This window comes from Cariama cristata, unplaced genomic scaffold (assembly GCF_000690535.1).
Source record: "Cariama cristata isolate BGI_N322 unplaced genomic scaffold, ASM69053v1 scaffold9247, whole genome shotgun sequence".
In the NCBI taxonomy this organism is placed as follows: domain Eukaryota; kingdom Metazoa; phylum Chordata; class Aves; order Cariamiformes; family Cariamidae; genus Cariama; species Cariama cristata.
This window is the reverse complement of record NW_009628347.1, coordinates 302-27204: the sequence shown is the minus strand read 5'-3', so window position 1 is coordinate 27204 and position 26903 is coordinate 302. Positions and strand designations below refer to the sequence as shown.

Sequence of the window (26903 nt, the reverse complement as noted above, 5' to 3'; positions counted from 1 at the left end):
CCTTCTGAACTGGGAACTGCCCTTCTGCAAAGCAGCAACACCCAAGAGCGAAGGAACCTTTCGGTAGTTCCACAGGCAGCAGCTGCGTGGCCCAATAGAGTTTATGGTCCCTTTCTGTTGCAGCTGGCTTCAGGATGCAGCCATTTATGTAGGGGTAAAGAAGAAAATCCCTGTTGATTAAGGTTTGCTTAGAAATCACCTCATCTAAGTGATCATTTTTCTGTTGTTTTTTGTTACTGGTGTTAAATATCACTGGAGGAACATGAGCAGATATTGAATGCAATAACTGCATATCTGCAATAGCAGCTAGTGTATTGGTAACTTACTGAGCATCATTTTATGGTTTTGAGTTGTTTAAAACAGTAGGGATGAATTTGAGAGATAATTTTAAGATTGGCAGTGAAAGGAAGTGGGTGTATATGAAAATAGCATTTGGATGTTGTAAACACATGTAGCTGATGGCGTTCTTGGTGATGCTTGGATGTTGTATTTATGCAGTAAAAGTTCTGAGACTGCTTGAAGGTAAATTGGAGACCCTGGCCAAGAAAGTGGAGGTTATGTTTGCTCTACTTGCAATGCAATATTTGATCATTGAATTTCTAATGAATCCTCGGATGTTGCATAGATGCTGGGACAATTTAGGAAGTAATATACTTCATTTCATTTGATGGCATGTAATACCTTGTTCCGTAAAGAAAAAAAAAAAAAAAACAAACCTTTTTTTATTTCTGATCCTTCTCTTTAAGTCTTTCTCTTGCACTCGCTTGGCATCATTTGTGTTTTGCAGTGCTATTAATTTCTCATTGCATGTCTGCAGTCTTCCTAAAGCCTGGAAAAGCATCGGCCTCTGTCTGTGGGCCATGCAGATTTTTATGCTTGGGCTCTTTCAGGGTAGTGTTGTGGGCTCTGAGCTTGATTTCTGACATTGCCTCTCTCCTCCTTTGTTGTTCAGCACATCTACCCAGAACTTAAGAAGTGAGATGTGAAAGTTTGGCTTCTCCTCCCGTGGAGGTTTGACTATTGGTTGTGCCTGAAGCGTGGGAGGCAGGCAAAAACATGAGGATACATCGTGGGAGGAGTGGCTGTAGTGCAGAGGTGTGCCTCAGTCATCTGTAAAAGCCTTCAGTGTAGTAAAAGTCAGATCATGTGTTGATTGACTCAAGACGTACGTGGGAAATTGCTGAAAGTACTTCCTGACAGATCATTAAGATAGTAATTAGGAGGGGATTTCCTACGATGCTTCTACCATACCTTTCACTAGAGGAGGAAAACTCAGGGCAAGGGAGAAGAGAGATGAAGAAGCACTTTAGAGTGGAGTCAGGGTTGTGAGTTCATGCTCTGGACGCTCCAGTGATCCACAGGCCAATGGTCTGCTTTTTAGCTCAGGATTAACTTAGGTGGGCGACCTAGAAGCCAGCATGCTGACGTGTCAAGCAGCTTCTTCTCATTGTGGGAGAGATGTCAGAAAGGAGACGGTGTCCCGAGGCAGAGCTCAGCAGCAATCGAGTGCTCTGAGCTAACAGAGGTGACTAGTGTGGAGTGGGGCAGCCTGCGGGAATAGCACCTTTATCAGAGAACACACCCTTTGGTTTTAAGGTGCCTGACCGTGAGGTGGGTGACTGGTCCTGTGCCTCAGACCCTGCAGGGCTCGGGCAGCGTTATGGGAGTGGGCACTGACTGCGAGTGACTGTGGAGGTGACTGCGCAGTGCAGTGCCACTTGCAGTGGCGGGGGGCTGATATCTGGGTGGCTTTTCCCTAGCACAGGGTATCACTTGAGTACAGCACACTGAGAAAAACAGGCTCTGTTAGAGTCCATGGCCAGCTTGTTCGGGTTAAAGCAGCAATTGCTTTGGGCCAGCTAGGCTGTTTGGGTGCTGTAAATGACTGCAGTGATCTTCTCTTCTGTGGCCGACACTGAATTTAGGAGTTAACCTGCTGGTTTCCCTTCTTATCCTTTTATCAGCAACCCACGTTTGAATGCCAGAGGCTTAGGTGCGTATCTGTTCCTTTCACTTTTTGTCACTCAATTTATTTTCCTCGCTGGAGAATTGTTCTTCCAAGCAGCAGTCCTGCTTCAGTTATTTGGGGTGTTCCCAAATCCCATCAAGCCAAACTCCTGCTTGTTCCTCAAGTTCAGCTTGAGGAACAAGCAGATTCCTGGAGCCTCAGGATCCCTGTTGCCTGCAGCTGTGTGGCCATGTCTGTGTCTCTTGCCTGATGGGTTTCATGCTTTTGTGGTATTATTCTAGCACTCCAAATCTTTTCAACCCCATCTCTCTGAAATGAATTTTTGTTTTGTTTGAGTTGTTTTCTTTTTCCCCCATGCCTTTATTTCACAAAGCCAACTACCTCATTCAACTAGAGTTATATTTGAGCTGTGCTGTTTTCTGTGTTATGTCAGCAGGGGATGGAAAATGTTATTCTTGACTATTAACTGTTGCACTGTGGGTCTAAACATCTTTTTTTTTTTTTTTACTCTAGCTGCTAAACAAACCGGAAAACTGCTGCGGACTTAAGGAAAGTCAAATACTTTCTCTGCTTAGCGACATTGGTACGTAGTCTAATGCCTTTCTTGTGTTTTGGTTTTTGAGGGTTTTTTTAATTGTTTGATGGCATTTTGCTTTTTCAGCTGGCCCTGAAAAGGGGACTAACAAGAATTAGGTGTTAAAACAGATCAGGTTTCTATTCCAGAGGAAGGACTTGGTATCCTTGCTGATCACAGGGTCAAGAAACTTGCACTAAGGATGTGTCTGTGGAGTGGGATTGGAAAAGCTGTGTAGTGGTCAGTTGTAGGTAACTATGACTTTAATATTTTGTTTTGTTAAGGCCACAGTTTTCTGTTCAAACCTCATTTCTGTTCATGGCTCTGGAGATGCCAAACTGCATGTCACTTGAAGGGATGTAACTTTTACAAGCCAAAAAGCAAGAACCAATGTGAGAGGTGCCAAAGTTGCCCTGTGGCTTCTCTGTGCAGGGTTTGCTTAGTAGGAGGGAAATTTTGTTTGTTCAGAGTCACAGTACAGAGAAGATGATAAACTGGAGTGGAACTGAGAGCAAGGAAGGTAAGAGCATAGCAGAAGAGGAAGCCGACCATGCTGTGGCTAGTCCAGCACTCTTCTGGCTAATGATGTGCTCTCAACTGAGGATTAGTTAAGTAGACAATCCCAAAATAAGTGCGCTTCTCATTTTGGAAGAGCGATTCTGTTGGTCTGCATTAGAGTTGTGGCTAGCACAGTGATGGAGATCACTGTCTCCTTTACTCAGCACTGGGGAGGCCACATCTGGATACAGTTGTCCACATCTGGCCCCAAGTTCCAGAGGGATGTGGAGATCCTGGCAGGGCCCTGCAAAGGCTGCCCAGGACCTGGAGCATCCAACCCACCAGGAGATGGGCTTGTTGGATCTGGCCACAGGGAGTTTGAGGAGGATCTGAGAGCAGCCTGTGGATACAGAAAGGGCAGGCACAAAGGTGATGGATGGGGCCAAACTGAACTTGGTGAGCAGCCTATCAAGGGGCAACAGCCCTGTGTTGCATCATGGGAGGTTGAAGTGCGAGGTTGGAGAAGAAACCTTCTTTCCCACTAACACTGCTGTTGTGCCGTGTATGGCCATAGTGAAGGTCCCAAGGCACCCTACAGGGAGGCAGAGTGATGATGAGATGAGAATTAGCCAGACATCAGGTTGATATGCATTACAGAAGGTGTCTGATATCATAGAATTATAGAATGGTTGGGTCGGAAGGGACCTTAAAGCCCATCCAGTTCCAAGCCCCCTGCCGTGGGCAGGGACACCTCCCACCAGACCAGGTTGCTCACAGCCCCATCCAACCTGGCCTTGAACATTCCCAGGGATGGGGCAGCCACAGCTCCTCTGGGCAACCTGTGCCACTGCCTCACCATCCTCGCCGGGAAGAATTTCTTCCTCATATCTCATCTAAATCTTCCCTGTTCCAGTTTAAAGCCACTGCCCCTTGTCCTATCATTCCATGCCCTTGTAAAAAGCCCCTCCCCAGCTTTCTTGTCGGCCCCTTTAGATACTGGAAGGCTGCTCTAAGGTCTCCTTAGAGGTCTGCCTTCTCTTCTCCAGGCTGAACCACCCCAACTCTCAGCCTCTCTCCATAGGAGAGGTGCTCCAGCCCTTGGATCATCTTCGTGACCTCTTCTGGACTCACTCCAACGGATCCACGTCCCTCTTGTGTTGGCGGCCCCAGAGCTGAAGGCAGTACTGCAGGGGGAGTCTCACCAGAGTGGAATACAGGGATTTCAGATTCTGCAGTTTGGAAGGGGAGCTGGCAGCAAATCTATACAGAATGGGAGTAGCCCAAGGTGACAGCACTGCTCATAGGGAACAATTTAATTTGATACCTTTGGGTGCCTGCTTTAAAGCATTTTCCCAAGGCTGTAGTAATCCGTGAAAATCATTCTGTGACGTGAACTTGATGGTACCCAGAAGTGTTTCTCGTTTTTCTAACTGTTGAACATTAGCTTGCTTGATGCCAAATTCTTCACCACCGAGAGCACTGTAAGAAAATAAAAGATATGAGACTTGAAACTGGCTTTTCTATCAGGAAGTGCCCGGCTTCTTGGACACCCTGAGGAGGACGAGTCATTTGAGGGTGATGTCTACAGATAGTTTCTCTAGCAAGTGCACTTTCCAGGAGAGCTCCTCAGTAGAGCTCCTTGGGTTTTTTAGTTCTCTTACAGATAACCCATCCCTGCTTGTAGGAATGGAGCTAGTTTTGGCATGAGAAGGCATTTTGGACGTATTGGCCTGGGCTTCGGTCCTTTCAGTGCTCAGAGGGCTTGCAGCTGAGTTCCTGAAGTCAGCCCCAGCAGAATGGGGTCTGTTGTCTTCAAAAGAAGTTGAATGTCTTTGGCAAAGATTTGAAAATGCAACGGAGAAGAAAAAAAAGTTAAAAGCTGTATAAATAAGTTGTAAATCAGAGAAGGGTGGGGACTTTCTCCTAACAGGGAGAAAATGTCTGAACTGTGGACAAGGCAGGTTGGTTGAAATTTTTCTCTTAAAATAATCCTGTAATGAATTTACAGTCACGGCTGGTTAGAAGTAGGCTTTACACAATGTGTTGCCAGAATATCTTTTGGATAGGAAAATATAAAATACCCCATGATGGAGATGAGAAAATACAGTACCTGCTTTGGGCCTTTCAAGGGACCTTTTATTTCCACTTGCACATCTCCAAGATTGAGAAATCATGACTTTAAAACAAAACCAAAAAACCCTCAAATTTTGGAAGTCGTCTTTTGCTGTTTTGTCTGTGGCTGTGTCCTGTGGCAGACACTTTCTTGATACATAATGTTTTATTTCATGGCCAATGTGGCATTTGGATTGACCAGTAGTGAATTTTCACCTTCCTGCAGGCAGGATTTCTCTTGTTTCTTTTTTATTAGTGCCCCCACAGTCCCCTCAAGGCAGTTCAAGTGTGGACTGTTGCCACAAGGCAAAGTCCTACTCTTTGCCTTTTCTTTGGTGCATGCTCCTGTTCCCTCCCCTATTGCAGTTACTCCCATACCCAGACAAGAAGCAGATTCTGGAAACCAGCCTGGCTAAAACCTGATTATTTTTTTTCTTAGTAGTTTCCAGCTGGATCGATCCCAGGATCAAGCTGATCATGCAGAGCCATAAATGCTTGTGCTGCCATGGAAATTGCATCTGGGAAAGGAGAGTTTGGGAACCTATGTTCCTTCTGGAGACAGCTCCCACATAGATTGGCCTAAAGGAATAATGAAATTTCATTTTTAGCAGTGGGAGTAACAGAAGTGGTGTTACTTTGAGCGCACCAGTCCCCCATAAGCAGAGGTGAAGCCTTGAGCCCTTAAGTTCAGGGTTGCTAATGCTGACCACAGCGTTGCTGGCGGCACCTCGGTCAGCATTAACCGGAGGCTGCCCAGGAATCAGTTTTTAGCTCCAGCTGTGCTTCTGCTTCATCGCAGCTGGATGGTCCCTTCCCTGATGGAGTGGTTTGCATTGTGCTTTGACGGTGGTGGATGTTTACTAGAAGCTCTATGAGCTACTGTTAGGCAGTAGTTTTAAGTCAGAGGGAAACTCGACTTGTTTCATTTGCTTAATTAATTTCAGTGCTTTCTTTCATCGGTGTCTTGTTTAATGTGCTCATGTATATAAATAGATCTTTTTGTTATCTTGTGTTAATTTGCCAAGATCTTAGGCTAGAGGACATGCAGAGCTGTTTCAAGCTGCCTCCTCGTTCTGGAGACCGGTTTTGCTTGTCTGTGTGCTGTGGTTCATTTTGTAACTCTCCAGCTCGAGAAGAATTCAGCTGCCTTTTCTTTTGCCTTAGAGGCAAGAGATGTGACCTGCGGATAGGCCACAGGGTCTGAACTCTGTAACAACCTCCATTTCTGCAGAGCAGAGGAACAGACCTAGTTCAGTCCTACCATAAATCTGATGAATCTCTTAAGTCAGTAGTTCTTAATAGTGCTTTAAAATGAAAATTTATTGATGTCAACCCCAAAGTCAGTGATACTAGATTTCTATCAGATGTATCCTTAATCAATGTGAGTTTATTTTCTATTATATCAAACACATGTCTTTCAGGGTCTGGTATCCAGTATTTGCATGAAAACAGAATAATACACAGAGATTTAAAGCCTGAAAATATTGTTCTTCAGGATGAAGGTGGGAAGGTAAGTCAGGTGGCTTCTGTCAGTGATGTTCCCACTGTCATTTCTGGAAGTTGACAGCAACTTTGTCTTACCCGAGAGAAATAAAAGAGAACAAGCAGCTTGTGGCATCGAACTGGGCTGAAAACTCAACTGTGAATTTACTAAAAGTTTACGTCTTTTTGAAGCCACAAATCCTATTTTGCTTATTCTTAAATCCTTGTCGTTAAAAACAAACAACTTTTGCTTCCATTCAAGAACCCTGCCTGCAACAGAATATGAATGATATGAGATTGTAGCATATCCCTGGATTTGTGGCTTTGGGGGCTGCATGTAAAATCAAGCTGGTTCAGAGAGTTGGCCTAGTAGATTTCGTAGTGAAAATTGTTTTCTCTATTGTTACTGTTTAAACAAATAGCTTCCAATTCCCAGATACAAAGCTATACGCTGTGTTCGGCCAAGCTGTAACTGGCAAGCTGCTTTAAATAAAGTCGAATCTAAGTTGAGGTAGGTGGGCAACGCCAGGTTATGTGGTGAAACAGCAAGTCTTAACACTGTGTCACGCGTCCAAGCTTCGCAATGGACTTTCTCCAGAATTTCCGTTGTGGCCTTCCTCCTCTTGAGTGTATGTTGTGGATGTCACTGCACAGATTTTGGGTTGTTTGGTGGTTTTTTCCTCTGAATTTGCTCTTCTGTTCATCTATTTAAACTGTCTACAGATTGTTCACAAGATAATAGACCTGGGATACGCAAAGGATCTGGATCAAGGAAGTTTATGCACTTCATTTGTTGGAACATTACAATATTTAGTAAGACTTTCTTTATTTTTATGTGTGCAAGTGAGGTGATGTTGCCACATTTTATAGAATCACAGAAGTGTGTGTCAGAAGGAGCCTACCTGTGTCCCTTGTCCAGCCTTCCCGCTCGCAGCAGGATTGTCACCAGCACTAAGTCAGAGCAGCCGTGGCTTGGCCCAGCCAAGCCCTGAAACCTCCAAAAATGGAGATCCCGCACCTTCCTGGGGACCTGACCCGAGGGTGTTCGCTCTCCAGGGGAAGAAGCATTTCCTTATGTCCAACCTGAACCTCCCAGACGGTCATGTGGGGCTGTTGCCCCTCATTGAATCACCTGTTGCTTCCAAGATGACTGTGACCCTGTCCATCCCCTCCATCCCTTCCTGTGCCACTGTCGGGGGCTGCTCTCAGCCCGCCGCCCCCTCCAGCCTCCCCACAGCCAGACCCAACAAGCCTAGCTCCCTCCCATCTCCTCATGGATTGGGTGCTCCAGGCCCCGACCCACCAGGCAGCCTAAGCAGGGCTATGTCAGGGTCCTCGTGCCACTCTGGAACTGGGGGCCATGCCTAGATGCAGCTTTGTCTCTGCAGAAGTGCAAGAAAATTGATGACCTGAAATGGTGCTTTCAAAGTGTCTTTTTATGATCCTTTTTAGGCTCCAGAACTCTTTGAAAATAAATCCTACTCAGTTACTGTTGATTACTGGAGCTTTGGAACGATGGTGTTTGAATGCATTGCAGGATTTAGACCTTTCTTGCATAATCTACAGCCATTTACCTGGTAAGACGCTTACTCTGCAAGAGGTGATACCAGGCAATAGGAATGACAGCTACTGAGTGTGGTGAGGTGATAGCGTGAACTAGAATGATAAATTTATTGTCTGTTAGGTGCTGAGGCTGGTGATCTAAGCTTTGCAGAAGTCATTGATACTATCGGTGACAGTTCAATTGGCTATTTATACATACTGTAGTATGTGCTTATTACGTTATGTGGTAGCCTCTGGTCATAATAATTCCTTCACGAGTGAAATTCGAATCAAAAAATATAATTATAAACCAGTCTGTGTATCCGTGTCAGAAAAATGTAATGGGAAGGAGTAGTACAGTCCTTTGTTCACCTCGGCTGTGAGATTATTTATTTTTAGCAATAAATAACAGCAAGACAGAGCATGTTTTGTGTAGTAAACACATAGTTACGTGTTTGTAAGTGACTTTACAAAAGTAATGACTGAAGGACTTTAACCTGCATATGGAGGTTTCTGCTTGCTCTTTGAGGGCTAGAAGGAGGGGCAGAAATACATATTTTCATATTTCCACTTCTTACCTTGCCATACCAGGAGTGTAAGCTTGGTTTCTAAAAGGGTGGTTCTGTAACAGAAAAAATACAAAACTTGCTTTTCTGTTACACTGAAATAATAACAGGAGAAAAGGTAAATCTGAGGGGTTTATGCAAACATTAGCTTAAATTATTATGTGTTAACAAAAAATAATTTTAACCAATATGTTGCAATGGTTTCCCCTTTAACTGCTAAGGTAAGGGCAGTGGTTTTGCCAGATGACTTCTGCAAGTCTTACCTGTCTCTTTAAAGTGTGGAGGCTGATTTTGTTGTGCAGGCTTGCTCTGCAGTCAGTGAATTGTTACCTGTTGACCCTCTTGTTTGACCCTGTCCAGACCTCCTTGCAAGCAGGTGCAAAAATGTTTCCAGAGACAGAGTTAATTGCAAGAACTCCCCTCTTCCACTTGAAGATGTTCTGGGTGGATTGTTTAGAAATGTTGTCTTTGTCCTGAAAGAAGAGTTTGTTTTCTAAAGCTACTAGACTGGCGTTTTTTGCTGCTGCTATTCAATTGGCCCTTTACAAAAGTAACGTTGTCAGTATATCCACAAAGGATTTTATTTTCTAGGCATGAAAAAATCAAGAAGAAGGATCCAAAGCACATCTTTGCTTCTGAAGAGATGAATGGCGAGGTTCGGTTCAGTACCCATTTGCCACAGCCTCACAGTCTCTGTGGGTAAGTGTGTCCTCGTGGCTACAGGTGATAATTTTTGGCTTGTCTTTTAAACCGAGGGCTCCTCCTTCTTTCTCCTAAGGAGTATTTCAAGCTTCTGGCAAGCTACCATTTGCTGTTAAGGAATAGCCTGTAGCTGCATGGCTTTTTTTTTGATACTTGGGGCTCTCCAATGACAGTTCACCCTGCAGTTTGTGGGATGATGACAGTTCACCTTGCAGTATGAACTCTCTGACTGCTTTCCACATATTATCAGAAGGCCACTGAGTAACAGCTACGTGATAACTTGATGGTACTGAATCTCATAAACCAGGTACTCGAGTTAGCTGCTCCATGAAAGCAGAAGATTCTAGTAGTTGTGTTGGGAAAACTGCTGCAGAGGCCACAAAGATGGTCAGAGCCTATTGAATGGGCTTCTTCAGTCTGGCAAAGAGAAGGCAAAGGGAAATCTGATTTTTGTCTTCTATCTATGGGGCCGTTATGGAGACAATGGATCTAGGCTCTTCTCAGAGGGGCAAAGCAAAAAGACCAAGGGCAACAGCACACGTTACACCAAGGGAAGCGAAATTTGGGCACAAGAAAAAGGTTTCCCCGTGTTAGTGATGCGTCCCTGGGACTGGGCCCCAGGCAGTGGGGAATCTCCACCTGTGGGGACTGACCAGACTCGCTTGGACACAGTCCTGAGCAGCCTGCTGTAGCTGTGACATTGGTCCTCCTGTGGGCTAGGACTCAGACCGAAGACCTCCAGGAGGACCTTCAACCTGAACTAATTGGTCTGTACCAAGTCAGAAATCAGACTCTGATCATTTGTCACTTATTTAGCACTTGTGTCTTTAGGTGTGCGCAGCAGTGCAGTGCAACTCGTTGGCACTGGTAAATTTCTAGGAAAAGTACTGGAGTTGAGAATGAAATAATAAGTGGTTTTGTGCCAGTGCTTTGGGCTTTTTGCACTGTATCTTGTCTTTAAAGACGTTCTTGACAATAAACTTACACATTTCTTCTGTGGATGAACATGGAGGAGAACCTCCCAGGCATCTGTGCAGCATGGGGATGGTTATTCTGCAGACAGGCGTTGAAAACTATTCGATTTTCTGTGTAACACAGATAGTTTTTGGAGGAAAAAGAACCAAAAAACCAAATCTCTCCCTTACCCATTTTGACGCACCTTACCGATGTGTCAGGATACTTTTGACTTAATGAATAGGAGTCAGAAGAAGAAGTGTAATGCAAGATATATTGGAATATATATATATTGCTCCTGCTGAGGTCAGTGAAGACTGTTGTTACAATGGGGGTGCTCACTCTGTATGTGCTTTCCTCCCTTTCCAGGCTTTCCCTGCTGTCAGGGTGAGCGACTGCAACGAAATCGCTGTTCTTCACACATGTTCAGTGGATCTTGCGCAGATATAGTCTCTAACCAAAGAGTTGTAACCTTATTGCTGTTGTGAGACCTTAGTCTCCTGAGTGGACTGTTATAGAGTATCTGCCTTCTCTTTTTATGGCCCTTCCATTTTAGTTTAATTGTAGAACTGATGGAAAACTGGTTGCAACTGATGCTGAATTGGGATCCACAACAGAGGGGCGGAGGTTTAGATCCTGAAACCAATCGTCCGAAGTGTTTCCTAATAATGGATCGCATACTGAATTTGAAGGTGAGTGAGGGTTGTTACTGGGTTTAAAGGCCTACTGAAAACGTCTTGGAGAACAGAAAGTGTGTTCAGTCAAGCAAATCTATAATCGTGTCGTCATCCAGCTGCAGGATCACAGGGAATGTTTTTCTTGGTATTAGGAAGTGAGTGTATATACAGGCTGTCCAGTACATATCCAAAGGCAAAGTATCACCAGCAATATTAATCTCTAGCTTTACACTTGGAGTAGAAGAATGACCCTGTATTATTGTCTGTGATCTCAGAAGGGACTTGCCAAGATCACCAGGATCTTTTCTGCCTGGAGAAGACAAGGCTCCGGGGAGACCTTAGAGCAGCCTTCCAGTACCTAAAGGGGCCGACAAGAAAGCTGGGGAGGGACTTTTTACAAGGGCATGGAATGATAGGACAAGGGGCAGTGGTTTTAAACTGGAAGAGGGAAGATTTAGGTGAGATATTGGGAAGAAACTTTCACCGTGAGGGTGGTGAGGCAGTGGCAGAGGTTGCCCAGAGCAGTTGTGGCTGCCCCATCCCTGGAAGTGTTCAAGGCCAGGTTGGATGGGGGGCTTTGAGCAAACCTGGTCTGGTGGAAGGTGTCCCCCATGGCAGGGGGATTGGAACTGGATGATCTTTAAGGTCACTTCCAACCAAACCATTCTGTGATTCTATGAAATAATGGCTTACTAGTTGCTAGTAACAGTTTTCTTGAACTGATGCTTTGATCTCCAGGTACATGTACTATAGTAGTACCTGTAGTAAAACAGAGATTACATTCACCTGACTCTTCCCCTTCAAGTAATTATTGGAGCTTCGCTGGTGTAAAACTAGCTGAAGCAAGCATGTGTAGAAGCCAGAGGGTAATTTTGTCTGATCTGGAAGGATTCCAAAGGAATTAAAGCCTGAAACACAAAATACTGTGCCCATAATTGGGAATTGTCAAAATCTGTATATTGTGGTGTGGTTTGGGTCCTACAGTCTCTGCCCAGATACAGTGAAACTATAGAGAGGGCCATGAGAGTGGTGAGAAGGCAAGCCCTGGTATGTAACAACTTTTTTGTATGAAGGGATTCCAGGCCTTTGTGTCCTTTGTCTTTGATAGCCAGTGACTTGTAATCGACTTGTACTCTTTTTACAGATAGTACACATCCTAAATATGACCTCTGCCAAGATTGTTTCGTTTCTTTTGCATCCCGAGGAAAGCCTTCATTCCCTTCAGATTCGGATTGAGTTTGAAACTGGAATAAGTACTGGAAATCAGGAACTGCTGTTGGAAACAGGGATTTGCCTGGACCCTCGGAAACCTGCTTCCCAGTGTGTTATTGATGGCGTAGTAAGAACGATTCTGTTCATTTCATGTCTTTCACATTCTCAGGGAATTTAAAATCTTAGGGAAGATAAATTGCCTTAGTCTTCTCCCACAGGAGACAGTTTGCTCTGTAAGTGTAGTAACTCTTAAGGTCTAGCATTATTTCCTTTATCAGGTAATGTAAGCAGATCCCTATAGCTATACTTTGTCTAAATATTTCAATGAAGTAAATTGCTAGCAAAGGGTCCTGTGTTTCTGTGGGATCTATCAAAATCAGTTTTTAAGGCACCTGATAAGAAGAGTGTCTGCCCACAATAATTAGTTCATAATGTAACCAGGACCCTCTGGGTTAGTAGGAGCTGTGTTTGGGATTTCTCTTGTTTATATTCTCTTCTCTTTTTTTCACCAGAGAGGCTGGGATAGCTACATGGTCTATTTGTTTGATAAAAGCAAAACTGTCTACGATGGACCCTTTGCTTCTCGGAGTCTGTCTGACTGTGTAAATTACATTGGTAAGTATGCTGGAGAATAGCTGGGAACTGAAAGCACTGCTTCTCACATAATATGAAAGTAGATTTGCCTTGCAGATCTCTGTGTTATCTTGAAGGGCACTGTCTAATTCAAAGAGGACCGTTTAAGAGCCTGGAACAGCCTAACAAAGTTTCATCTGCAGTACTGTTTCTCCACATTTTGCACATGTAACAGTTCAGAGAATTTATTGCCCACCATTTGGGAACTCTCCTGTAGAGCAACTTAAGAATTCATTTCAGGTTTTTGCCCTTGTGTCAAATTCTGTGCACTGAACAGCATCTACCCCACTTAAACACCTAAACCTAAGCATTACCCCACTTAAACAGAACCACAGTGTGAATGAAGGCTTGGGATATAATAAGTGCAACCTAATCTTCTAGCCTAGAGAGGGAAACTTTTGGTTATGTTTGCACACTACATCCTAGAAAGAAGATTCTGACCTGCGGCCTGTGATTTCATTTGCACGGCCTTCTGCTCTGCTAAAGGGTCTTGTCCCTTCACACCCACAGTGTTGCAGTGACATCATGCTGGAAGATGTTTGCAGAACTTGAGTGATAGCCCACATAGATGTCCTTTGGTGGTACCAAGGGTCAGAGACCTTCTTATCTTAGGGTTTAGCATCTGTAGAAGTTGTGCACGTATCCCTTCTCCTCCTCCTTGTGCACAGGTGCAAAGAAGTTTCAGCTCCTTGCAGTCCTGTGTCCTGAGATGGGGTGTTTTGGATGTTCATGAGCAGTTGCCCTCCTAGAGCTGTCACAGGTTTATGCTTCTGAGCCCCCTGTCAGCATCCTAAGGATACAGATGACCTTTTTGCCCTGCACTGTCTGTGACAGTTGCATTTCAGCTGTGATCCATCTCTCGTGTCTCACCTAAGTGAAAGAACAGGTCCCTCATTCTATGTTGCTGATCACTCAGGCCCTATATGAGGAAATCCAACTTGCTGTGATCACAGAGCCAAGCCAGTGTGTTTGACCATGTTGTACCGGTTACAGCACTGCTGTCATTCCCCTGTGGAGGTTATGAATTAGGTCTGGTCTTCAGAGACGCTTGACAGAGGTTCAAAACCTCCAGTACTGTCTTCGTGACAGTTTTCAGCTCTAGTGATAATATGTCCATAACCCCATAGCACTGATCCTACTTCTCACCAAGCAGAGCCAAATGTCTGAGAAAGTCCAAGTCTCTCCTTCCTCTTGATTTGTTAGAAGAGCCTGTCTGTTGCTGCATGGATACTGGTGAGATCTGCTTCAGTTGGTCCCTCTTAGTTCTGGTGCTGCTGCCTGGCCCTGGCATCATCAGTATACTTTCAGACCAGGCCTGAAAGCTGCTTCTCTGCTTTACAGCTTCCCTTACGTGTCTCCTGAAATGACAGCAGTGAGCTGCAGGACCTAATATACCTCTGTGAATGTATATCTATACCCGATATACCTGTATGAAGGACTTTGTATACCTCTAGGAAAGAAAAAATAGTGTCAAGGGACAGGAAATCTCTGCTGGGATACTGCATGTAAAGGGAATGCCTTGTGACATACTGTTAAGTAGCTTAATTTTCTTTGGCTTGGCTCTGCAGAAGTTGTGCTGGTTTTCTCTGTCTCCTTTTACTGTCACTCAGGTTTATTCTGATTGCCCAGAATACAGGAAAAAAAGTTTTATTTTGGTGAATTTCTTGGAGCTAAGGCTTTTTACGACGTGTTTATTGATATTCCAATGTACTGACAGTTCCCCATCTCTATAGGAGAACACACCTAAGTCCTGCATCTTTTCCCCTTAGACATCTACATCAGGAATCTGGGAGGAAACGTACAAAAGACTTGAAGATGTTTTCAGATGAAACGCATGTCAGGACAGTGACCAATATCAGTTGATTAAATGGAGCAATTAAATTTACTTTGCTAGCTTGGGCAAGTGCTTTAGATAGAGTTTTTGGATAAAACCACACGTGGGTCCTGCCTTGTGCCATGTTTCATGCAGATTGCCCCGTGTCTGCTAGTGCCAATAGGCCAAAGCACTCAAAGAAATGAGTACTCTTGTAGCTGTGAGTTCAAATGTGAGCTGTTGCCTGGGCAGTAGCAGGCTGTCAAATACCTGGGGAGCCGTAGCATGAAAAGCTTATACAGCAGCTTAGGCAGCATCACATAAAAATTGGGCAGATCTTATGTGGCTTGTGCCCTTAGTTTAGGCACCTGAAGCAGGAATTAGGAATGTTGTAAACACTGAAGTCCTTTTCTAGAGTTGTCCTTCGCTTGTGTACAATTGTGTTTTTTCTTGCATTCAGTACAGGATAGTAAAATCCAACTGCCAATTCCTCAGCTGCGCAAGGTATGGGCAGAAGCGGTTCACTATGTGATTGGGCTAAAAGAGGATTATAGCAGACTTTTCCAGGGCCAGAGAGCTGCCATGTAAGTTGTTACTCCTCATTCAGAAGATCCATTATTATGCAAATACAGAGACTGTTTGCATGGAAATGTACATCTCGGGGAGTTTGGTTATCCAAAGTTTTACAGCCTTCTGCTGTTCTACATTATAAAATGTATTTGGGCTGGGAGGTTATTCCACTTCAGGAATTTTACAGCATAGTGCCTGACATTGATAATAACTGAAATAACTGGAACGTTGAATGTAGTCACAGACCCACAGAATGACTGACGTTGGCAGGGACCTCTGGATATCATCCAGTCCAAGCCCCCTGCTCAAGCAGGGTCACCTAGAGCAGGTTGCCCAGGGCTGTGTCCAGGTGGCTTCTAAATATCTCCAAGGATGGAGACTCCACAGCCTCTCTGGGCCACCTGTGCCAGTGCTCAGTCACCCTCACAGTAAAAAAAAGAGTTTCCTGATGTTCAGAGGAAACCTCCTGTGTTTCAGTTTGTGCCCATTGCCTCTAGCCCTGTCACTGGGCACCACTGCCTCCGTTTGCTGTGCACCCTTCTCTCAGGTATTTGTACATTTTGATCCCTGCTCAGCTGCCTTTTCTTCTGGCTGAACAGTCCCAGCTCTCTCAGCCTTACCTCATAGGAGAGATGCTCCAGTCCCTTAATAATCTTCGTAGCCCTTCATTGGCCTCTCTCCAGTATGTCCATGTCTCTGGTGTACTGGGGAGCACAGAACTGGACCCAGGTGTGGCCCCACCACCGCTGAATAGAGGGGAAGGATCACCTCCCTTGGCCTGCTGGCAACATTCCTCCTAATGCAGCCCAGGATAGTCATTTCACAAGTGACAGAATGAGTGGAACTGTTTTGTTATATTTATAGGGTTTTGTCCTGTGATTGAATCACAGAATGGGCAGTGTCATGTATCTCAAGTGTTAAAAAAAGGTGCCAGCATTCACCAGGGGCAACACGCACTACAGGACCTGGTAAATGCCAAGAAATACTCTACACTGCAAAGACTAACTGAGCTTGACAAAAAAACTGGGAAATGAGGAAGGACTTTCTCTTTCGCTTGCTGAGGACTTGCAGCTTCTGAGGACATGAGATGGGAGTCTGTGACCCCGCTGAGACTTCCTGTTCCAAGGATCTTACAAAATTTTTTTGCTAGTAACGTGCTGTTCTTGTTTCATTTGTTAGGCTCAGTCTTCTTCGATATAATGCAAACCTAATCAAAATGAAAAACAATATGGTGTCAGCGTCTCAGCAACTGAAAGCAAAACTGGAATTCTTTCATCAAAGCATTCGCCTTGACCTGGAGAGATACAGTGACCAGATGGCTTATGGCATATGTACGTATTGTGTAATACTTGCCTGGCTGTCTTGTCTGATCCTATAAAGGATCAGACTGACTGAAGGACTGTGAGTAAGAAGTAGCTTAAAAGAAAATGAATGCGGGAGCTGCCATTGTGTTCCTCAGCATCTTTATGGGTATGTTTTAGCTGGGGCAGATGCAGGAGAAGAGTTTTATAGAAGTAAAGGCAGGAGGATAAAAAATAAAATGGTTTTGGAGACCTTCAGTGACAGTGAAGCAGGTGGTCAGCTGTTCCCCGCTGAGAACACCAGGCTAAGAAAATTGGAGTATTAATAGTATTGGTGATGTAAATGTTTACTGTTTATTCATTCAGAGCCCGATTCATTTGGAGTTTTCACTGGGCATAAAGTGGAGGGCAGAGTTGCTGCATTTGACGGCAGAAAAAACGAGGATGGTGACTGCAGAAAGACCTTTTTGAACAGAGCTAAGGGAGTTGATCTTGCTGTGCTTGATATCAGGAGGTAGCATGAGTCAGGATGAGAGATGAGGTGAAAAAGCACCAGCTACATTTTTAATGTCACAGAAACAGCTGGATCTTACAAATACTATTCAGGGGAGAATAGTAAGATTTATGCATAGTTTGGATATATGCCTAAAAACTGAAACTTGAGTCAAAAATTATGACTGGGCTGAAGGATGATTATGGAAAATGGAAAAACTCGGTGAACTGGTTTTGGACAGTCTGTGTTTAATCAAAAGTGGCAGTTGTTGAGCTTGGTGGTAGAGTTTAAAGACTGAAACTCATTTTAGGCTGGTGATTGCAAACAGTGAGATCTTACCAAAGGGTTTGTATGTGAGTTAAGGTTGAGCATGGAGTTGTTAAGTTGCAACTTTGCTGTCTCTCTCTGATATCTCTGGGTCATGACTCCTGCTTGGAGATTCAGCATCATGCTCTTTGTGTTCAGATTCAACTGATGTATGTAAAGTTCAGGTCATGCTTTATTTTTGTGTCTGTATCTTTTTATAAATTAACAACTCTCTTCTCTTAAGCTTCAGAAAAGATGCTCAAAGCCTGGAAGGAGATGGAGGAGAAGGCCTCTCAGTGTGCACAGGTAGGGGATATTACAGAAGCTTCATTGTCTCTCTGTGAAGGAGATCATGACAGAAACTTAAAGTGGTGTGTGTGCCACTGTGCTCTCCCTTCAGTGTGTTTCATATCCTGCCTGCTGTGGGAATGAGAATATCATTGCTGGTGCATTAAAAAAGAAGCAGTCACCAGTCACCAGGTGGTTTGAATCTAGTGATTTGAACAAAACCGGCACAAATGTCACTAGACTTAGTTGTCTGTATAGGAAAGTAGACTACAGAGACATGTTATTTATTGCCCAAAAGAAATGATGTTGCTATAGGCAAGAGTCTTCCTGGTTGGATTTACTGCACACACAAATTTCCATCGTTAAAGCTGAAAATAACACCAATCACTTACTATGCAGTGATTTCAAAATTGTAGTATTTCATTTAGGACTACAGACACAAATGTCTGGTGTTCTGCAAGTAAATATGAAAATTAGCTTTTAATAAGAGTCATCCTTAAGAAATTCAGAGCAGAGCTAAAGCCAGTTCTTACTCAGTAGTCCTAATAGTTAACAGATGTTTCCACTCGTGGTTTATGGATAGTTGAGCTGACATAATGGCTTTCTGTTTCTTGGAGAGTTAGTTCTGCGAGAAAGGCTACTTGAAACTTACCTACTGCTTAGAATTCTGATCTCTCTCTTCTGGGAATGAATGTCTTAATTTTACCTCTGCTGGAAACAGCGAGGAGACAGAGGCCTTTTTGGCAGCGAATAATTCTGTCTGCAATTCTATCCAGACCTTTATAGGGAAGAGTTCTAGCTGTGAAAACTAGGGACAGAGTTAGGATGATTGCAGTTTATTGTCAAAAGCTGTTTCTTCTTCTTTTCTACTGGATGTACTGAATAAAGCTTGGGAGTGTTCAGAAGGAATGCGAGGAAAAATCAGGACATTTGTAATGTATTTCTCAGAGTAGAGGTCTTTTAAAATGTCTCAAAAAGTACTCTCCTTATTGTGCTCCATGATAGCTGCAGGAATACCAAGACCATTGCATGTCCTACTGACCAGGACTGTGGTGTGGTTTGCTGGGCTGATGTCTTGAATTTCTGCATTCCCCTGCAGGGAGTTTTTGTGTTGGCTCTCATAATGATACAGAGCAAGTGATAAGTACATAAAAATCCCGGACACCATTAGAAACACAAGCAATAAATTACATTGCCCATTTTCCCCCTATGAAGGAACAGACTGGGTAGTTCAGATTCTGGGATCCACTCTGTATCTTCATCTAAGTCAAAAGGTTCTTGGAGCCTTGATTCTCCTTCCTCATGTGATAGAGATAGGGGAATTGGGATTCTCACCTGAATTCACCTCTGTTTAGCTCTTTAAATTTTGGGATCTTGTTGCTCCCTGTTAGGAAGCAAGAAAGATAAAAGGGAGACTGCGTCTAGCAGAATAACTCAAAGCTGTCGCTGCCTGTTGCCAGAAAACCAGGAACCTCAACAAATATTTACTTTGCAGACCATCAGAATTATGTTCTGTCTTCAAATTGTGCAGTCCACATGTATAGGCACACCGTGTCCATTTATCAGGAATGGAAAATGTTTTACCCTGTAATACATAGTGGTATCTCTGTCTACCTAGTGGGCAGCTTAACTTCTGTGAATTCAAGAGACACAGTTATGCTGTGTGGTGAGTCACAATGCTGCAGATAAAGACATTTCAGGGCTTAACTTCACATTTTTCTCACAATCTAATTCTCCTTTGATTATGTGGCTTCTTGCTGCTGCTTCTTCTTGGTTTATTCTTTACCTGTAAGACCTACAGACATCCCTTCTGGTCAAGGGGTCACGTTCTATTTGTATAGCTTCATGCCAAGTACTTCTGCAGTGTCAGCCAGGGGTATGTTCTGGAAGACATTCCATTTTCAGATCCTACAGCCCCAGGTCAGAAAGGAAAAGCTGAAATACCTCAAAATACTTGCTTAGGAAGGCAGACATCTGCCCACAGTCCATGGCGCTAAGACCCATTCTGGTGATCGGTCCTTTCTCAACTGTGCTGGGAATCTCCAGTGCATGTCTGGCAGCACATACCTACTCCCCACACTCAGAAATGTTGTTGTTGGCTGCCTCACCTGAGTTACTGTGGGGACTTCACGTAAGGTTGGTATCTTTTATATTGCTTTGAGGAAGATGTGAAATACCAGAGAAATGGCAGACTAAAATGCATTTATGAGGGTAAAATGTGAGAGCACTCTCTGTCCATACTGTAAGAGTAGGAGAAAAAAAATCTTCACTGCTGGAATGTATATAGAGCCAGAGAGTGTGTGTGCATGCAGCATGCATCTCAAAGAGAGCTGATTTATGAAGAAACTCGTTTTTCTCATCCAGTGTGGTTGTCAGAGATTTGGGTCTAGGTGATACCATGCACTGATAACAGTAACCTCAATTATTGTAGCAGCAGTCACATCAAAGGGCTTTTTTTTCTCCTAAACTCTGCATGGAGTCAGCCCATTATCCAAACAAGCATTCTGGAGATCTTTATCTACTGTATTGCTTTCCTCCTTCAGTTTGATTTGTACCTACATTTTGCCATTAGGCTGAAGATATTGGATATCTGGATGAGCAGATCATGGCTTTGCACACAGAGATTGTAGAGCTTCAGAAGAGTCCATATGCTAGGCGCCAAGGAGAGGTCATGGAGAGCTTGTAAGTCCTTTGCTTATTATTTTTATTGCACATAAATGGATTTTATGTATTTCATTGTCTGAGGGTGGGTTTTTTTTCTGTTGGTGGTTCCATCAGCGCTTTTGAAGTTCGCTCCTTGCTTGTTGCAAACTGCGAGTACAGAGTAGTTTGCAATCAGTTTAAGATCATTTTGGTGGTAAAATGGAAGATCCCAGCACTTGTGGCTGTATGTCCCTCCTTCCTCTTGAAGTTCTAATGATCACTTGGCAACGTTATAAGGCAGAATAGGACACTGCTTTATCCAGAATAGGACACATGCAAGAAAGGTGAACATTCAGTCACAGGAGTAAACTCATCTGACTTACCTAACTTACCCTCAGCTACACCATGACTAGACCTGGAGAAACATGGAAAACACAGCTGGGGAGGACAGGACACTTCTCTGTCACTGACTATGAAACTTCATCGTAGAAGCGGATGGGCCTAAGATATATCGATCTCCACTGAAAAAATGCAGAGGATTTCTTTTTGTATTGGAGAAGAGTGAATTTTATAGTGTTGAGTGAGAAAATTATGAGATCATTGTAAAATCCTGTTAAATATCGTCAGTGTGTTTTCAAAGCAAGGATAATTAACAACTCGTGGATACTTGACTATTTGGGAATGTGAATATTATTTTTTTTAAAGTATTAAAATACAAAAGAGCTAAGTGGTATTACTGATCTTAAGAAGACATAGGAAGCAATCATTGTAGTTTGGGCTGTTGCTGAGAACACAAGAGGCAATTATAAAAGAGAGGGATCAAATAGCCACTAAAATTGAATAGCCGCTAAATCTGTGGTTAATAAGAGCTCTTCTGAATGACTCTCAGATTTCTGGGAGGAAACATGCCTGTTCCTGGCATGTTCTCCCCCCTCACTCTTTGCAGAGCTAGATCAGCTAAGTCACTTTTCATCCATGCATAGTTGCAGGAGCAGCAGAACCAGTGCACAGGGGAGGAGGTGGTGGAAAGGAGAAACCACCTCTTGTAGCAGTAGCCCACATTCAGAGCAGCTTAAACCGATCATGAACCTGCGTCCTAAAACATTGTGTTTTTTAAGCACTTTCACCACTGCAAACCCAAGGCTGCATCAGCTATTTGCAAGGTGCTTAAAGCGTACCCGAAGCTGTTGATTATTCTGCTCTAAAGCTACTCCTCTTGATGAGGAGTGGAGAACAGATTGAGTCTCCTGCTCTTTACTTTTCAGGGCTATAGCAAAGCATACTGCAGAGCACTAGTTTACGGTTTGATGTACACAGCTACGAGACACACATGGATGTCCTGGGTGATGCCTCGGATTTACCTGAGATGCTGGGCGCTAATGTTCTTTTTTTCCCAGTGCAGCAGGAGTAAGGAGTACCTCTCCCCTTGTCCTTGGCTGATGCAGGAGTTTCAAGATGGATAACTATCCAGCCCTCTAGAAATGCTGACTTATATAAGCAGAAGCAGCTTGCGTGATCTTGTGAAACAGTATTGGGTTGATCTAAGGGGAAGAAGAGGCCTGGTGAGGGCCCATAAGCAGAGTTAGGTCTGGCTAAACTGCTACTTGTTTCTGACAAACTTTTGATTTAGAAGAGTGAAGATTTGTTCAAGGGTGGAAGCTTCAGTGTTTGGCTCACTTGAAATATTTCAAAGAAGTAGCATTTATTTCATGGGAAGAAGAGAAACACCGTCCTCTTGTTTGTGATGCAGCTGTCTCTTTACATTTGCAGAATATCACTAAAATTCAGGCAAAAAATGCAGAACAGGAATTTCTTGGGCAGTTGTGCAGAAGTACTTACAGTTACAAAAATGAAGTTTCATAATTAAGGATACTGTGGAAAGAACACAGCTGAGCTATGTGAAGCTTTTAAACTGAAAATAACCTCCAGTTGATACAGTTATCTGAGAAGAAAATGCATCATCAGAGGAAGAGAGACAGCTTTTTAGGGAAGAGTTGATTTCCATCACAGAAAGGCCACCCCTGTGTTCCAATAGCATACTTGTGTACTAGCTGTAGAAGAAGGTGGCAGCTGTGATACATGAGGTTCAGCAAGGCATAACTTAATTGCACTGCTTTTTTTTTTTTCTTGAGTTGCCTGCTTGTTGATACATGTATGAATCCTTTTCTTCCTTTTTTAAAGGGAGCAGAGAGCCATAGACCTGTACAAGCAATTAAAAACAAGACCTCCAGGTATGGAAGGAGATGGTTCAAAGACTGTTTTGCACTTGTACCCCATGACTAATTTCTCTGAACTCAAACCCAGAAAATACTGCTTAGGAGAAGGCAAATGATTGCATTAAAGTTATCCAGACTCAAGGACATACCTCAAGATGATTTCTTCTTTTTGCTGAGCCTAGAGCTCTCCTAAATTTTGTAGTCCTTTTCCTCAGCCGTGGGTTTGTCTTTTGGTTTTCAGTCTTGAAGCATCTGCCCTGAACACATGTCTGCGTTCTGGGATTCTCTACCTTGTTTTCCTGGTCCCAGTAGTATTGCTTTACTTCCCCCAGACATACAAAGAACTGCTGTTCCTCTGTTGTCACGCCAACCTAAGGGCAGTCTGTTTTCTACCTCTCTTCCTCTCTCTTAATTGTACAGGATGGAGCCCCATGTTTGGGGATTATTATGTTACAAACATAGTAACCAGTAAGCAGAAAGATTTAGTTACTTATGCATTTGGCAGCTACCTGCAATCCTTACTGAAGCCAATATCTAGACAGCAAGAGCAGCTGGAATTGTATACATTACTGTGGAGAGAAGAGACATTAAGGAAAAGCGATGCCTAATGAGTGACTGTGAGAGATTTTAAGATGTTTCATTGTGTTTCAGTTTGTTTGGCTGCACTCGTTAGGTCAAATCTTTCCTTGACTCTGGGCATTTGTGTCCAGAGTGGCTCCTCACTGAAGAGCACTTTACCAATGTGGTGATTGATGGCCTTTCCAGATCATGCCTACAGTGACAGCACAGACATGGTGAAGATTATTGTTCAGACGGTACAGAGCCAAGATCGAGTTCTCAAGGAGCTCTTCGGCCATCTCAGGTATTTTATGCAGAAAAAAAAAAAAACCAAACAAATGCAATTTGCAGCATTTGTCGCTTTGTAGCAGGAAAGGAGAGGGAAACCATGGAGATCAGAGCCCAAAAACTCCATCCGCAGGTAGACGTTTCTCATAGCAATATTAATTCTGCTCCTTTGTGTCTGTGTTGACTTTCCATTTACCTTTCTAAAACATACAGCTAATAGGGAAGGGGAGGAGAATGCCATGGCTTGCACTGTTAGCATCCAAGAGTTCACTTTAAAATGAGACAAATTCTGCCAATGTTTAGGTTGGGATTAAAATCTTAAGGAAAAAAAGAAATAGTGTAACAGCTGAGAAGATACCACAGTGATTTGTTCATTAATTCATTAATTCTTCAAGTAGCTCAGAAAAAAATGTCATTATGCAGATCTCAGTAGTCAGCAAAGCATGATTTAGTTTTATTTTCACGTGTGGCTTATGCATAGTAGATCCTATAAAGTAAGTTGTAAGGTATGGTACGGTCAGCCCACAGAGACCAACACAGACCGGAGAAGATTAATAAAATACCATGGTTTAGTTGCTGTGCTGTCCATTGTCATCAGGATCAATTTCTGCATTTCAAGTAAGAAGAGTATATATTGTGGGTATTAATAGCAGCATTGTCTGCCTGCTTTTTTGAGTCTTAACTGGACTTGAAAAAGTCCAGGGACCTCTCTGGTCTTGCAGGTTTTGTCCCTGCAGCTGTCACAGTGCTGTGCTAAGAGAAAAGGCTGTTCTCACAGAATTTTTCTTGAATCCGAAGGTGAGGGTTTTGGTTTTGCCAGAACGTATTGCCACACAAGCTGGAAAGTAACTTTGTGTTTTGTTTTTATTATAGCAAGCTCTTGGGCTGTAAGCAGAAGATCATTGACTTGCTTCCAAAGATTGAAGTGGCTCTAAATAATATCAAGGAAGCTGACAACTCAGTGATGCAGATGCAGGGCAAAAGACAAAGGGAGATATGGCATTTGCTGAAAATTGCTTGTGTAAGTAGCTTTTGGAGTGTTCATTTGCTCTTTCTTCTAGTGCAGGAGCCAGGGGACATCAAATGAAACTCTGAAGAGGCCAAAAAGTGATAACTTCCACACAATGGTTGATTTTACTCTAGAGAAGGGAAGTTTGAGGTGCTAAAAGTTGACACAGGTTTAGAAAGGGGGTAGACAAATTCATGGAAAAGAAGCCCAGTACAGGAGTCTTTGGTCCCAGTAAGTCCTCAAGCTGCAAATCACTGGTGGCTGGAGTACAGTAGACATGCCACGCCATGCTCCTTGTTCTTACGTTCCCTGAATGTCGAGTGTTGGCTGCTGTTGAAGGGCATATGCTGGGATAGGTGAACTTCAGCCTGGTGTATTAAACCTAACGATTTTCGTGCTGCAAAAGCGAAATAGGTACTTTCCTGGTTAGTTTAAGGTGTTTTAAGACTACACTGCTTTTCCTACATCAGTTACAGTGACTATACAGCTGAAGCGATCTCCTGATTTCCACATGCCTGCTTTCAAGGTCAGCATAGGAAATGTGTCTTTCCCCTGTCAGGAGAGTTGCTGCTGTGCATGACTCAGTTTAGGACATGGCACCACCTCCTTCAGTGTAGAAGACATGCCATATACAACACGGGTGACTTACACGTGGAGACATTTGGTACCAGCTGTTTGCAGAACTGTGGAGGGTTGTATCAGCTGACTTGCCAGCCACAGGCACAGCCTAGATTGTGTGTATGTGTTACAAACAGTGCTCATGTTTCATTGCAAGTCTTGCATACAAAATAATTAAGCCTGACTAAATTCTTCCTTTGTCTGTCACAGCAGATGAATTGTTTGGTTTTGTTCTTTTTTTAGACTCAGAGCTCTTCTCGATCGCTGGTAAGCTCGAGCCTGGAAGGGACAGCCTCAACTCCAGCAGCCACATGGCTCCCACAGAGCTCCTCAGGGAATGTACCTCACCCTCTATCATCTATGGCAACTCCCGAAGATGGGTAAGAGCTGTTGGGAAAGGAGGCCACTGCAGAGAAGCCAATGTAGCCATTTTGTATGTGCACACTCTGAAATCCTGTCCGCTGCCACTGGAGTCTCTGGTGCTGAGGGGCACATCTTCACCACATCCCACGTGGTGGTTTTTGGATATGCTGGGCAGGAAGAGTCTGAAGGCTACATCTGTCTGAAGGCATCTCTGAAGGCAACATCGTTCAGTTCTTGGAGTTCTAGTAACTTGCCTCTGGCCATACCACAGCAAAATGCAACAATGAGATTTTGAGCCAAAATGCAGTTTCTTTTCATGCCCAGGTTCTGGTGGTATTCTGAGATAAATCAGGCCATATTTAGTGCTTCTTACAGCTTCAGTGATTTTAAAAAGTCTAAATTCAAATGGAGGTCTGAAGTTGAGGTCAGTACTAAAGCAATCCATCTGGTTCAGTATCTGGGTTTTTTTTACCATTCCAAAAAACGTTTCAGTAGCTCATGTGTTACTAATGCTCTAAAATATCAGGAATTAGGTTGAGCTCTTTATTCAGTAACCTCCACACTCTGGTCCTGAGCAAGTTCCACATACCACTCGTAAGCTAAAGCACTGCGCTATTCATTTCTTACACATCACATTATTCTGTCTTCGGGTTGGACTTGGTTATGAAGGCCCCTCTCTCTCAGCCAGTCATAGCTGAGTAAGAGAGTTGTCAGGAGCTGAGGGGTTTTTCTCTTTGCTTCATTAGCAATTTTACTTCCAGTCAGCGTAACAGAAGGGAAGGCACCCCTCAAAGACTGCTCAGCCCTCAGCTGGTTTTGTGGGGGCTGGGGCAGGGCTTGTGAACATCTGCATCAAACCATTTGGCCATCTCTTTCATTTTAGGTGGTCAGGGAGATACCTAGGTTCTGAACATACACTTTATCTAAGCAGGCTTTTGCTGGAAGTCAGTTGATTTTTCTGAAACCCTGAGCAACCTTTTCTGCTTCCTCTTTTCTATCTGCTGCTGTGGGGCAGTTTTTGCCTCTGAGAAATGTGGGTTGATCACCTTTTAATCGGTGCCTTCCTGAGCACAGTGCCTTCGGATCACTTTAGAGCTCTCCTCTTTGAACCATGACTTCACTGTACGAGGCACTGTACAAAGAGTCAAGAGATGTAAATCGTACAGGGAGTGGGCAGTGATTTCAGGTCCCTTGTATTGAACTCACTTCCTAGTTTCTGTTAAGGCTGAGTTTCAGTGCGGTTTGTGTAGTTCCTCTGTAGGGAAGGAGTGCAAATCCACGCTTCCAGGGTGGGGATCTGCAGGATGCCACTTCAAGGCATGTTTTTATAGAATCATAGAATCATTATGGTTGGAAGAGACCTCAAAGATCATCAAGTCCAACCGTATACCTGATGCCACCATGCCTGCTAAACCCACTAAACCATGTCTTGAAGCGCCACATCTAAACGTTTTTTGAACACCTCCAGGGACGGTGACTCCCCCCCCTCCCTGGGGAGCCTGTTCCAATGCCTAAC

The 26903-nt window shown here is 43.7% G+C and overlaps 1 protein-coding gene across 1 annotated transcript in view; it reads left to right on the top strand.

The window, feature by feature from the left end:
- CHUK (conserved helix-loop-helix ubiquitous kinase) overlaps positions 1 to 25423 on the top strand; it is a gene marked incomplete at its 5' end in the record, with an annotated part of 26016 nt that extends 593 nt beyond the window's left edge. Inside the window, 16 exons of the mRNA XM_009704778.1 lie at positions 2483 to 2552; positions 6575 to 6663; positions 7359 to 7448; positions 8088 to 8212; positions 9335 to 9442; positions 10956 to 11091; positions 12221 to 12415; positions 12801 to 12903; positions 15195 to 15318; positions 16484 to 16635; positions 17649 to 17710; positions 20265 to 20374; positions 22517 to 22566; positions 23317 to 23413; positions 24271 to 24418; positions 25268 to 25423. Coding sequence (XP_009703080.1) covers positions 2483 to 2552; positions 6575 to 6663; positions 7359 to 7448; positions 8088 to 8212; positions 9335 to 9442; positions 10956 to 11091; positions 12221 to 12415; positions 12801 to 12903; positions 15195 to 15318; positions 16484 to 16635; positions 17649 to 17710; positions 20265 to 20374; positions 22517 to 22566; positions 23317 to 23413; positions 24271 to 24418; positions 25268 to 25408 — 1800 coding nt within the window. The remainder of the gene's footprint in view (positions 1 to 2482; positions 2553 to 6574; positions 6664 to 7358; positions 7449 to 8087; positions 8213 to 9334; positions 9443 to 10955; positions 11092 to 12220; positions 12416 to 12800; positions 12904 to 15194; positions 15319 to 16483; positions 16636 to 17648; positions 17711 to 20264; positions 20375 to 22516; positions 22567 to 23316; positions 23414 to 24270; positions 24419 to 25267) is intronic.
- Between the last annotated feature and the right edge of the window lie 1480 nt (positions 25424 to 26903).